This window comes from Odontomachus brunneus, unplaced genomic scaffold (assembly GCF_010583005.1).
Source record: "Odontomachus brunneus isolate Ranch 3 - 2012 unplaced genomic scaffold, Obru_v1 Obru_scaffold_032, whole genome shotgun sequence".
NCBI classification, from domain to species: domain Eukaryota; kingdom Metazoa; phylum Arthropoda; class Insecta; order Hymenoptera; family Formicidae; genus Odontomachus; species Odontomachus brunneus.
Genome location: NW_022639482.1, coordinates 1,088,905 through 1,102,663, shown reverse-complemented (window position 1 = coordinate 1,102,663; position 13,759 = coordinate 1,088,905). Strand labels below are relative to the sequence as shown.

The window sequence follows — 13,759 nt, the reverse complement described above, 5'->3', positions numbered from 1 at the left end:
GAGAGGACGTGGGCATGGACGCGTTGCACGCGCCCTGCATCACGCCCCGGATCCTTATAACTTCCCCCCCAATGGAGTCGCGGCACCCGGTTACGGGCCCCGCTTCGTCCCAGTTGGCCGCGCAGATGGCGGCCACGAATTTGTCGCGGTCGAGCGAGGTTAGCGCCTACCCTGGCGGTCGGGTCGCCCCGCTGCTGCGCCCTGAGAGCACCTCCCGCGGGGCGACGACGAGGCGGAGCTCTATGTACCGGTGATCGGATCCGGTCTCCGCCTCAGTCGCCACCCTCCATCCCTGAACCTGTCGGGCGGCCACGGGGGAGGTCCACGTCAGATCGACGATGGACTCCCCCTGTCACCCAACGAAGGTGCTCTCCCGGCCTCTGTTTTGCAGACTGAGACCGGTAGACGCAGCCCACTCCTGGAGGTCCGCGCCGTGGGGGGACGTCCCCGGGGAGCCCCACAACGTGTTGTGGGAATTGAAGTCCCCGGAGACAATGACCGGCCTGGGGAGGCGCCTCATTATGAGCGCCTCCAGCCGGTCCAACAGTCCCCCGAATTCAGCGCGGGTCCAGGAGGGTGGGGCATAACATCCGACCACATCTGTGGGCCCCCACTCGACCGCAACGTAGCCGCCCCCCCCCTCGACATGCCTTATCGGGGGGGAGTCACGGCCAGGCCGTCCGAAAATTGCCACCGAGCACCTACCCCTCTGGTCCCGGGCGTCTCCTAGTATGGAGGACGATTGCTCCGGGACCGAATAGGGCTCGGCGGCGACCCCAATCCCAGCACCGCGCTCGCGCAGCCCCTGGACGAACAGGTCCTGGGCCGCCCGAGCGCGGCGCAAGTTGGCCTGGAGGAGAAGTGTACCTATTGTGGTGGTACACCCTCCCTGTCCTCCAGGCCAACTCCCCCAGTTTCTGCGGGCTTCATGATGGGGGAGCGGGACCTGCTGCCCCCGCTCCCCTCACTCTCAGCCCCCCTTTGCCACCACTCCCCCTCCCAGCCCTTCGTCGAGGTCTACTTGACCTCTGGGGAAGTGGTGGCTCGAACTCCTCCCCCTGTTGGGGAGGGACCTGTCCCTTCTAGGGGCTGGGGAGGCGCGCACTGCCGCGGGCGTTCCCACCTGCACCTTCTTAATGGGTCCTCTCACCCCCTTAGTGGGGGGAGGCCCGCCCTTTCCCTTTTTGGGAGGCTGAGGGGGGCATAGCCCGACCACCCACCCCCCTTCTTTACCCCTTTTCCGCTCATTGGGCAGAGGGAAGTGCCCATGCGGTGGCCACAGGGCTTTTTGGCGTCGCGGCAGACAAGGCATTCTACCTGTCCGCCGCATTCCGCCGCCCTGTGGCCATCCCGACCGCAGCGGTAACAAAGCCCGCTGCGGTCTACCACCGACGTGCATGTTGCCCTCACGTGGCCCCGCTGCATGCACCTGTAGCATTGCAGCGGGCGCGTTCAAGGAAACTATGTCATTTGATGAAACAACACTATTGTTTTAAATAATATTTTGTAAAAGTTTCTCTCAAAATTTAGTAATTCGATTTGTTTAATTTGAATATTTTTGGATTTTTTAATTTTTTTTGTTGGATTAATCATTATAACATTTTGTTTAAAATGAAAAAGTAATTATTACTGGTTCACTACATTACATCAATATTCATCGCATATCGAATGTTGCATTGTTTCAATATCTATCAACAAATTATCCAATAAACAACAAGTAAAAATTATATAACTATTATTTGGTGTTTGCTAGGTATGTTATAATATACTGTGAACAATATAAGAATACATTATATAAGCATGAATTGCAAGAACATTGTTGGAGTCATCAGAGTCACCGCGTGCGCGCTTGATCCGTCACGTTAAGTAACAGTTTAGTGCGGTCAGGAGATGGATGGGGGAGGCCGGTGTTTTTCTACCGCTTGGGGATCGAAGTTATCGCAGGAGGATTCATGAAAGTTTGGAATGTGTTGACAACCTTTGATATCTAGTAGTTTATGAGACATGAGAAAATTAGGAATATAAGTATATTTCTGTAAACATTTTGATTTTCTCATTTTTAACCTTCGCATAATAATTCTCAGTATTTGATTACTATCAATATTTAACATTGATTTTATTATCAGTATTCACCAGAAATTAAGTACTGGCCAAAAAATTACAGAATTACTGGTAATATTTAATCACTAATAATTTTTCAGTATTTCTTAGTATGATATTTCTATAAGGGTACTTCAGAGATTTATGTATATTCCTTAAAAGAATGTTCCGTTATTAGACCGAGAAAGTTGATTATGGAATGTTAATTATTATAAATCTGCAAATAATATTTATTGTATACTATATCTATAAACCATCTATTATGTTTGCATATAAATAGTTATAAATTTTTTATTAAGTTGTAAATATGGATTTGTAATGTTTGAGTAAAATATTATGGGTAAAATAAAAATGTTAAATATTTAACTGTCAAAATGTTAATAATGTGAGTGATGGTAACTATGCAGTATACTTTTACGAAAAAAATACGAAAAAACTCAATTTTGGATGTAAACACCCAAAAACTGGGGATAAACACCTAAATTTGAGTGTTAACACCCAAAATTGAGGGTTTTTTCGTATTTTTTTCGTAAAGGTATCTCCGCGCATATACTTTGTGCATCTATATGTGCACATTAATCTATGAGAAATCACATGGTATTAATGCAAATTCTTTGTTAATAACTTTTTAACGAACAACGAACGACGACTAAAACCTTTTAACTACTCAGCAGAGTAACTTCTACAACATATCCCTGGTAAAAAAAGTATAGAGAATGATAGAATAAAATTCTATCGTTCTATCGTTTTCTATTGTTTTGAATATAAATTTTGAATATGGATTTTGGTTCGTGAATTCATAAATGTGAATAGTATTCTATTGTATACAATAGAATACAATAGATAGTGATAGAATTTCTATCGTCAGTTTTCTATATAATACAAATAATACAAGTAGAACCCGATTCTTATAGAACCAGATAAAATACGATAAGATATATCTAATGCTCGCGAATGCTGACGCTTGCGAACGATAGAGCTTATAGAAAACAATACAAATTGATAGAAATTCTATCGTTTTCAATCGTTTTCTATCAACTTTTTTACCAGGGATGTCAAGATCAAGGTCATTCGAGCTGCATCTCCTATATCGCATAATTACCCAATATTATTTTTATTAAAATATTTGTTTTCTCAAAATATTTATTCGTTATCATAAGCATAAAGACATAAGACAACGTCATAAGACAACGTCACATAATTTTCGTAGCTCTTTTTATGTATGAATACTATCGTATTCTCGCAGAAGTATTGTTAAATGAAGAGATAAAAGGAGAAAAAAGTTGCTTCCCAGTAAGAGATTTAAAGTCGTCTCATTGGCTAAATATCATCTTAAAATTATTTAAAATGAGATAAACGTGTTTATTTATATTTTATTACAAAATAAAAATATGTTGTTAAAAAACATGTTATGAATGTTCTACTGGTATCCTATTCTATACGTAGAACTAAAACATTCTTGGAATATGACAGTGCTTGTCTCAAAAATATCTCAGGAATATTGAAATATTCCAAACATTTCACGTTAGAAATTTTCAATTGAAGATTTCAAGAATGTTTTTTGAAACATCTATGGAATATCTGAACGTTTCAGCTAGGACATTTCAAAATATATCTAGAATATCTATATAACAATTAAGAAACAGTTTTTGTTAATCTCGTCAATTTTAAGACGCAGTCTTAAAAGGACGAGAAGGTCAGATTATCTGAAAATCGTGTTTATTTTTTCAATTTTTATGACAAACTAAATGAATATGCGAAAGTGTTATTTTGACATGTTTTTATACAACATATTTTACAACATATTTTATACAACATATAAAGAGAAGAAAAATATAATTTTAATAATCAAATACTTAATATAAGTGTACGGTACATGCAGTTAAAATATATTTGGTTTTTCTTTTCAATGTCGTCATTTTGCAGTAATATTTTGACTCTCGGTGGTTCAATTAAGTTGAATTTTAGGTAGAAAATTTCCGTAAACTTGTCGTTATCGTATAAATTACGAGTAATAGAAATATGTAAAATAAAAGTTATATAGAATAATAGAATTATATAGAAACTGAGTAAAAATTGCAAATATCTTAATGAAATATTATTAAATTTTCAGTTCTTTTATATTAAAAAATTTATATTTCAAAATTAAATATTTTCACGAGTTTGTCAGTGATTCACACGATAACGACAAGCTTACGAAAATTTTCTACCTAAAATTCAGCTTAATTGAATCACCGAGAGTCAAGTATTACTGCAAAATGACGACCTTGAAAAGAAAAACAAAATATAAATTATTTTAACTGCATGTAACCAGGGTTGTAACGTTACTTTATAAAAGTAACTCGTTATCGTTACCGTTATTTTTTCTAAAATGTAACTCGTTACAGTTACTCGTTACAAATTTTAAAAAGTAACTCGTTACAGTTACCGTTATTTAAAAAGTAACGAATCATTACTTTTTCGTTACTTTTTTAAATACTAAAATAAGACGGCAGTAACTACTAATATAATTATGAGTTTGATAAGGGAAAATGGACGAGAAAGAGAGGAAGAGAGAGATTTATGTGGAATATAGGTATGAGATAGAATAAATTGAGATATAGATAGATTTGATATACAGGGTGTCACTACCGCATTATCTCTTAAGGATGGATTCCTGAAGTAATTTGAATAAAAAAATCCTAATACAAAAATAGCGAGGCTATAATGTTTTTCAAATTATAAACGATTAAAGTTGACCAATTATATTGGCTAAAGTACGCGCGCTCAGGTACGGTACAATACACAATGGTACAGATGCATGCACATAAGTGAGAATTTGCATAAAATATGGAAATCAGTTGTAAATCCCTGAAAGAAACGTCAAATGTGTAACAGCTTACTGATTCTCATAAATGTATTGTGTGATATTTTATTCATAACATTTTGACGAGATATTATTTGCGATGTATTTATTTAAATGATAGAAAAGGCAGATTATTATTACATATATTGTTGTATGTATAGAATTTCTATATCAATATTTATAAAAGGGACGACATGTGCATGCACCTGTACCACTGTGTGTTGTACCGTACCCGAGCACGCATACTTTAGCCAGTATAATTGGTCAATTTTAATTGTTTATAATTTGAAAAGTATTATATCCTCGCCATTTTTGTATTAGGATTTTCTTATTCAAATTACTTCAAGAATCCGCCCTTAAGAGATAATGCGGTAGTGACACCCTGTATATCTGAGATATATCTGATTATCGCTCGTCGCATATCGCGTGTCGCGTCGTGCATCGCGCTGGTCTGTGAGACCATTAGCGATTAGCAACGAGCGATGAGCAATATCCAATCAGAACTCTGCTTTAAGAAGAAATGAGCTCTCGGATATCGCTCATCGTTCGTCATTAATCACATCCAGTGTACAAGGCCCTAGGCTTAAGACAAAAGCAAAGCGACCAATTATAGTTATGATTGCAATCTGCCAGATTGAGGATGGACTATGATTGGTCATTTTGCTTATTGCTACTGGTTTATATATAGACCGAATTTAATAAATTTAAAACAAAACAATAACTATTAGAGTAACGAATTAATCGTTACCGTTACTGGATAAATGTAATTACGTTACCGTTACAGTTACCGATCAGAAAAAGTAACGCCGTTACCGTTATAGTTCCGGAAAAAGGTAACTGTAACAGTAACGACGTTACAAGTAACTCGTTACTTCCCAACCTTGCATGTAACATACATTTATATTGAGTATTTGATTATCAAAATTATATTCTTCTTCTCTTTATATGTTGTATAAATACATGTGAAAATAACACTTTTTCATATTCATTCAGTTTGTCATAAAAAATTATGAAAAAAGAAGTACGATTTTCGGATAATCTGACCCTCCAGTCCCTTTAAGTCTCGGTGAGGATATTCTGTTCTCCTCCATCCTTTCCTAAAAAAAAACAGACCAGTCGAAATGAATCGAAGGGATTTATTTTTACAAGATTAAGTAGTGGATTCGTTTCTCCTTTACGAGGTCAATAAAATATTGTATAATTATAATAAAAAAAAAATAAGATCAATATAATAAACCAAATACGTATATATAAGTACTTATTACACAAATAATTATGTAATAAGTGTTAATAATATTAATAATTGAACGCTGAAATATCCAAGTATTAAAAACTTAACATCGAGGATCAAAAACTCGGCGTGCCCCAATTAATACATCATTTTTCAGTATAAATGTTTATAATGCTACTAATAATTTTATGTACATTAAAAAAAAAAAAAATATATATATATATATATATATATATATATATATATATATATATATGTATATATATTCACTATAGGAAAATCTATATTAATGTTTCATGAATTCAAAACTGTATGTCGCCGTATATAGAAATGACTTTTCTATAGGAATATATTTATAAGTTTATTTATGAATTTATTAATTAGATTTTCTCAATTTGATACTTGGATATTTCAGCGTTCAATTATTAATATTATTGATACTTATCACATAATTATTTGTGTAATAAGTACATATACGTACTTGGTATATTGATCTTACTTCTTTTTTTATTATAATTAATTTAAAATATCTATACTTTGATTAAGTTAACATGTACTTTTTGTTTTGTAGTTTTTGTTTTGATACGTATTCGGCGTTTTTTTCTTTTGTAAAGACTGTTTATTACGATCTTATTGCTTTTTGTGTAGATTATTTACAAATTTTATTACATTACTTTTTCAGCAAAGAAAATGTATGCATCTTTGGAATTTCGTGGCCAACTGCATCTTTTTATTGTGGAATCATTAATTGAAATCCATTTCGTGTGCTTACTATACAGCGTTTTGTATAATGTCCATTAGTTATACTTTTACTATTGTGAAAAATTGCACTAAAAATTATATATATATATATGTGTGTGTGTGTGTGTGTGATTATACGTGCCTATATGTATATTTAATGTAGATATATCTTTAATTTTTAAATTTATGATTTTAAACATTTTGTTACTAGCAGTTTTAAATAACTATAATTTTAAAATAAAAATATTTTTTGTTATTATTATCTCGTTTTTCTCAATTATATTAAGTTTTCTCCACAATAAGTACATACATTTTCACTATTTTTCCAACTTGTAAAATTGTATTCTATTAATTCTTGTTTTAGATGGTTTTTCCAACTTTTATGATAATTGAAGTAATAGAATATGATTTGACTGGATCTTTAAATTTATAACACATTTTACTATAAAATTCTCTTCGTGTGGTAATATATCTTTTCCTCTAATGTGAACTCGCAGACTGTGTTCCAATATTCACTGCCAGTATTGAAACTCTATACGTATACATAACACAAACTATAGATTTTCAGTGAATATCGGAACGCAATAGTAATTATTGAATTTTATTGAATTTATCGATGAAATTGTTTTATTTTATTTGCGAGTTTACGAAAAAATACATGATCGATTTAATGTTTATTGCGCACGTAATGTGCGTCCATTCTAATTGATGCAGTCTACACGAGAATTTTTGTAATATTTCACCTACAAAAATCCTTTTTGTCTCGCCAATTATTTTCAAATTCAGACTATACGTTTGCAATGCAGATCGCGAACGTCACAAGCGCAGATTGATATAAAACTATAAGAAAATGTACGTGAAATTGTAAATGCAGCTTGATATGTATATCTAATGGTCAATCATAAATCTTTTTCTTTAGCGTAAATTCGTGAATCGATGGCAATCATTATAGATATGTGCTGCTTATTGCAGTCTATATATATTACAAACGCAATCTGACGGACAAACGCGCATCGCTTATGTGCATGCGTATACGTGTGATCTGAAGCTGAATCGTTTGGCGATGCAAATGCGGCTTGAAGGACAAACTCACTCGTTTGTATGCGTGTGTACGTGTAAATCTGAATCTGAAAAAATCTGAGAATCTGCGCGAAAATAAAAGAACATTTTAACGGGCAAGATTTCTAGATCTTCGTATTGCCTGCACCAATATTAATCAAACTTGGTGCAAATTACGCGCATGCTAAACATTATATAAGGAAACTTTCATCAGATTTTCGATTATAGTTTTCGTGCTTGAGATATTTAACTCGGAAGACCCAGAAATCGACCCAGAAATTCTAGATAAGCTTACACGCCCTTACGGAAAAAAACTATTGAGCGTGCAATACTTAGTATTGGTTAATATTAAATTGGTCAATATATTTTTGGGTAATACTTAGTATCGATAAATACTAAGTATTGATCAATATTTAGTATTAATAAATACTAAGTATTCATGAATACTGAAAAATAATATTAAGTGCACAATACTTAGTATTGGTTAATACTAAATTGGCCAATACTTTTTTGGGGAATACTTAGTATTGATGAATACTAAAAGTATATACGTGGAATATTGTTAAGATATACTTATCCCTCACAGCACATTAATACTGATTTTAAATAAAAAGTAGCTCTTTTATTTGATTTCTCACTATTTTCATACCTGAAAATTTATTTAGTACTAGTCGGACGCGAACTCAAGACCTCAGATACCTCTAGGTTCTTAGTCTATCATTTTGGCTGCTACGCTATTTCTTCAACTAATACGCGTTTTTTATTATCCCCATATGCAGCCGAAGCAGTAATTATAATTTTCTTATAACATTATTTAGTATAACCAAAAAAATAAACTATTTAGTCCAAATAATAAAAAAGAAGTCAGAAATATACATAAAATATTTATATAAAATTTGCTTACCTAAGTAGTGACATTAAAAAACATTTTTACAATTTAAAAAAACATTTAAAAAAACAGTTTTAAAACGTTAAAAATAATGGAATAAATTCTCTTTTTTTAATTAAAAAAAAGTTTTTTAACGTTTTTTAACGTTTGAAAAAATATTTTATTTTCTAATATTTAATAGATGTTTATTTTAATATTTAGAAAATATTTTTTTTAATATTAAATGTTAACATTTAGGAAAATACTCATCCTATTATTTCTAACATTTCCAAAATGTTTTTTTAAATGTTTTTAAATATTTACATGTATTTTATAAATATTGTTTAATATAATGAATACTAACTCTCAATACTCAATGTTCACCAATGCTTAACTCACTCAATACTTCAGTATTGACCAATACTAACTCTCAATACTCAGTATTCACTAATACTTAACTCACTCAATATTTCAGTATTGACCAATACTAACTCTGAATACTTAGTATTACAACTTGAATACTAAGTATTACAACTTCAGTACTTAGTACTGAGTCTCAATAGTTTTTTTTCCGTAAGGGTGGTCGCGTTGTTTTTTTCGATATGTACTCGGCGTCGCGTCGCGACCGCGGCACTTAATCCGTGTCACTCATCCCAATTGCATAATTTATAAAATAATCCGAGCCCTCATTAAGTTCTAAACCATACGAAATACTTTGAAAAATGAAAAAAAAAATGGTCGGGCAAGTTGGCGTATATTGTAATACTAAGTATATGAGAGATCTCGAGAGATTTCAATTTTCATATAACAGAACACGTGCGCGTGCGAAAAATGCGATTGATCAGTTGTTCTTGACATCTAGTACAAATATTTACAAGTTTTCTTCTAGATAATGTTGGGAAATCGTATTTCTATTTCAACGAATTCTTTAAACCTGCTCGGTAACTAAATGAAACCGCCTCTTTATCCGCCAAGCAATTTCTCACCGTGATCCTTTAAAACCAGTCGCATGTGACAAATCGATTCGTGGCAAACGTGACTTAGCGTCTTTTTCTTTTTCATTTCCACGCGAAAAACCAAGCAAGTCGACAGAAAAAGAGTTATGTTCCTACGGCGCTTGACAATCGACTTAGTGATTTAACGTTACTGATATTTCTGTAGCAGTGAAAATTAATAAAAATTAATAAAAATTACTGACGAAAGCAGTGTAACAGTGTAGCAGTGAAAATTAATGACAAAAATAGTGTAACAGACAATTGAAACTTGGACTCATCTCACCATTACTTTTCATTAAATGTTATCTCCTTTCAGGTTGAATGGTACTTTAAAAACGAGACGCTGAAAGACACGTCACGGATAGTAAAGCTTAATACTGAAAACGATCACAGTTTGATCATAAGAAATGTGGAGACGACCGATTATGGTTCCTATTTCTGTAAGGCATCAAATTCCATAGGAACTACCGAAATGACCGTCGAGGTAACGGCAATCGCAAATCCAGCGATCTTCAAAAAAGAATCACGCAGCACATCGAATACGTCGTACAATTTCATTTGGGAGGTTGACAGCTACAGTCCCATTATCGAGTACCAATTTTGGTACCGCAAATACAAGGTGAGATTTTATAAAAACATCCGAAGTATAGATCGATAAAGATACAGTTTTGGGAACTTTTAAAAAGAAAATAGAATTAAAGTGAAATAAGTCCATAAGTCATTTCGCAGAAATGAAAAATAGATTCGATCTCACGGATCCGTGAGTCACTCGCGTTAATAATGATTTTGATGTTTGCTATGCATGCGAAGACAAATATACAATTTCAGCGGAAGACAATGTCTCAAAAATATGAATAACAATCGACCATTCTATAACATACGTAATTATGACGCTTATAGTTTTTACTTGATTAGCTTCGTATCGACAATAAAGATAAATCAATAGATAAAGAAACAAGAAAAGGGGAAATAGAATAGAAATCTAAACTTCACGCTATAACATTTGACAAATATTCACATTATTCTCGGTACACCTATTCCGTGTTCTTTTAAGATCTGTTTACGGCCGTACATTATGTATCTATTTTTACGTTACAGGGAGGTGCTGGTGGTAAATGGCATAAATTGCATGTACCTGGTGGCACTAACATCATTAGCCCGGTGCACACTTGCTCCTTCAATTTAACTGGTTTAAATGAGGCGACATATTACGAAGCTGTCGTTTTGTCCAGAAATAGTTACGGATGGAGCCATCCCTCGGAAATATTACGCTTTCACACTGAAGGAGCCTGTAAGTAATAAAGATAAGTCGTTCGCCTACGCGTATAACCATGCTCTTTCTTCGTTTCCGCTTTCTCCCTTCTCCCTCTTTTACCCTCCCCTTCCCCCACCCTCTCCCCCTTTCTCTCTCTGTGTCTCTCTCTCTTTGTCTCTTTTTCCACTCTTCTCTTCTTTATCTATCTTTCAACATTCATTTTTATTTTTATTTATCTCTCAATTTATTTATTCAGCTTAATATTTTTTCTATTTAATGCAATTTATATCCCTAAAAGGTAAAATTCTTAAAATGTTGATAAACGTTTTTATCTAGCTTTCTCGTTTGTATATGTGATTGAACAATATACCATTTGCATGAAAAAAAACATTCTGTAAAAAAATAACTTGAATCGTACTTGATGCAATATTTAGTGATTTCTGTTTTGTCTTATATATTGTAGCTATTGACTACAGCGAAAATTTCGAAACAGATGACAATCAGGAACAGAACAGGATCCAAGGTAAATATATTATTTCATATTTGTGATACTTTTTAGCAAAGTTCTTAACGAATCGTTATTAAAGTTTGTTATGAGATATAAATACAAAAATTAATTAGTTTAAAGTGTACACAGGGTGTCCCGCGTAAGACGTGCCAAAAGAAAAATATAGTAGAACAGATAAAAGTGAACAAAAACTGTAGAGATCATTTTTCAAACAACCACGTAAAATTTCGAGATATTAATTAAAATAGTTGGACATATCAGAGCGCGGCGACACGGCAGGCGGGACATACGGCTCGCCGCGGCCGACGAAAAAAAATGGAGAATTGCTCGCGGGCCTATCTTATAGGCCAGAGAGGTGGGCCGTTTGGCATATGGAAATGGGTAGCTCCGTGTGTGCGTACGTGTATGTGTGCGCTCGTCCATTTTCTTCACCGGCCGCGGCGAGCCGTATGTCCCGCCTGTCGCGTCGCGCACTCTAATTTGTCCAACTATTTTTATTAATATCTCGAAATTTTACGTGGTTGTTTGAAAAATGACCTCTACAATTTTTTCACTTTTATCTATTCTACTTATATTTTTCTTTTGGCACGTCTTACGCGGGACATCCTGTGTATATACAGGGTGATTTAGACCGCTCGTACCACCTATTTAAAATAAAGGAATCAACATTTTATTAAAAATTCAAAACTTTTTTTACTAAGTCGAACACGCTCTATTAAATGGTGCTATATTCAACTTCCAGTATTGACCGGAAGTTGGTTGTTTAGATTTTAGTTTAGGACCGGAAGTTTAGTTTTTTAAATGGAATATCCTATTTTTTTTGCAGATTCAGATTCTATGGTGAAAAATACGAAACTTATGTTTGAAATATTTTTTCCAAAAAAGTGTCCACCGACCTTGAAATGACATTGAAAATTTATCAGCTACCAGACCTCTTAAAAACTTCCTAGCCGCAGTGCGATAGTGGTGATCCTTCGTATGATTTGACTTTTTAACATACTCCAAGTACTGAAATAGGTATTTCTACTTAAATATCTTACTTTCAATTCTTCATGTACTCCAATCACACTCAAAAATTTTTAAAAATGGGCTGACTAAGGTTGGAATCGGGACAATAAAATGAACTTTTCAATCAAACATAATTTTATTATTTAACTTTTCGTTACAGTCAAAATTTAGTAACAAACTTAACATTTATTTAGTAACAAACTTAACATGTACATAATTTTTATTCAATTAGTAAATCTTGTCTAGGCTAAATGTTCAATGTAAACTCCATTGTGTAAAAGGTAAGTATCAATTCTTTTACATGTTAAGTTTGTTATTAAATAAATGTTAAGTTTGTTACTAAATTCCGACTATAATGAAAGGTTAAATAATAAAATTGTTTGATTGAAAAGTTCATTTTATTGTCTCGATTCCAACCTTAGTCAGTCCACTTTTAAAAATTTTTGAGAGTAATTGGAATACACAAAGAATTGAAAGTAAGATATTTAAGTAGAAGTACTTATTTCAGTACTTGGAGTATGTTAAAAAGTCAAATCATACGAAGGCGACTTTCGCACTGCGGCTAAGAAGTTCTTAAGAGGTCTAGTAGCTGATAAACTTTCAATGCCATTTCAAGGTCGGTGGACACATTGTCGGAAAAAATATTTCAAACATAAGTTTCGTATTTTTCACCATAGAATCTGAATCTGCAAAAAAATAGAATATTCCATTTAAGAAACTAAACTTCCGGTCCAAACAACCAACTTCCGGTCAATACTGGAACTTGAATATAGCCCCATTTAATAGAGCGTGCTCGACTTAGTAAAAAAATGTTTTGAATTTTTAATAAAATGTTGATCCCTTTATTTTAAATGGTATGAGTGGTCTGAAACACCTTGTGTGTGTGTGTGTGTGTGTGTGTGTGTGTGTGTGTGTGTACAGGATGTTTCAGACCACTCGTACCACCTATTTAAAATAAAGGGACCAACATTTTATTAAAAATTCAAAATATTTTTTTACTAAGTCGAGCACGCTCTATTAAATACACGCTATACACACACACACACACACGCACGCATATATATATATATATATATATATATATATATATATATATATATATATATATACACAGTGTGTCCCATAAGTTCGGCAACGGCAAGAAAACTC

At 34.1% G+C, this 13,759-nt stretch overlaps 1 protein-coding gene across 3 annotated transcripts in view; it reads left to right on the top strand.

Moving 5' to 3' along the window:
- Positions 1-13,759, top strand: part of LOC116843400 (protein CEPU-1-like) — a 36,203-nt gene that overhangs the window by 15,358 nt on the left and 7,086 nt on the right. For all 3 annotated transcript variants that reach the window (XM_032813788.1, XM_032813787.1, XM_032813786.1), the window contains exons 7-9: positions 10,156-10,458; positions 10,938-11,130; positions 11,558-11,617. In XM_032813788.1, coding sequence (XP_032669679.1) covers positions 10,156-10,458; positions 10,938-11,130; positions 11,558-11,617 — 556 coding nt within the window. The remainder of the gene's footprint in view (positions 1-10,155; positions 10,459-10,937; positions 11,131-11,557; positions 11,618-13,759) is intronic.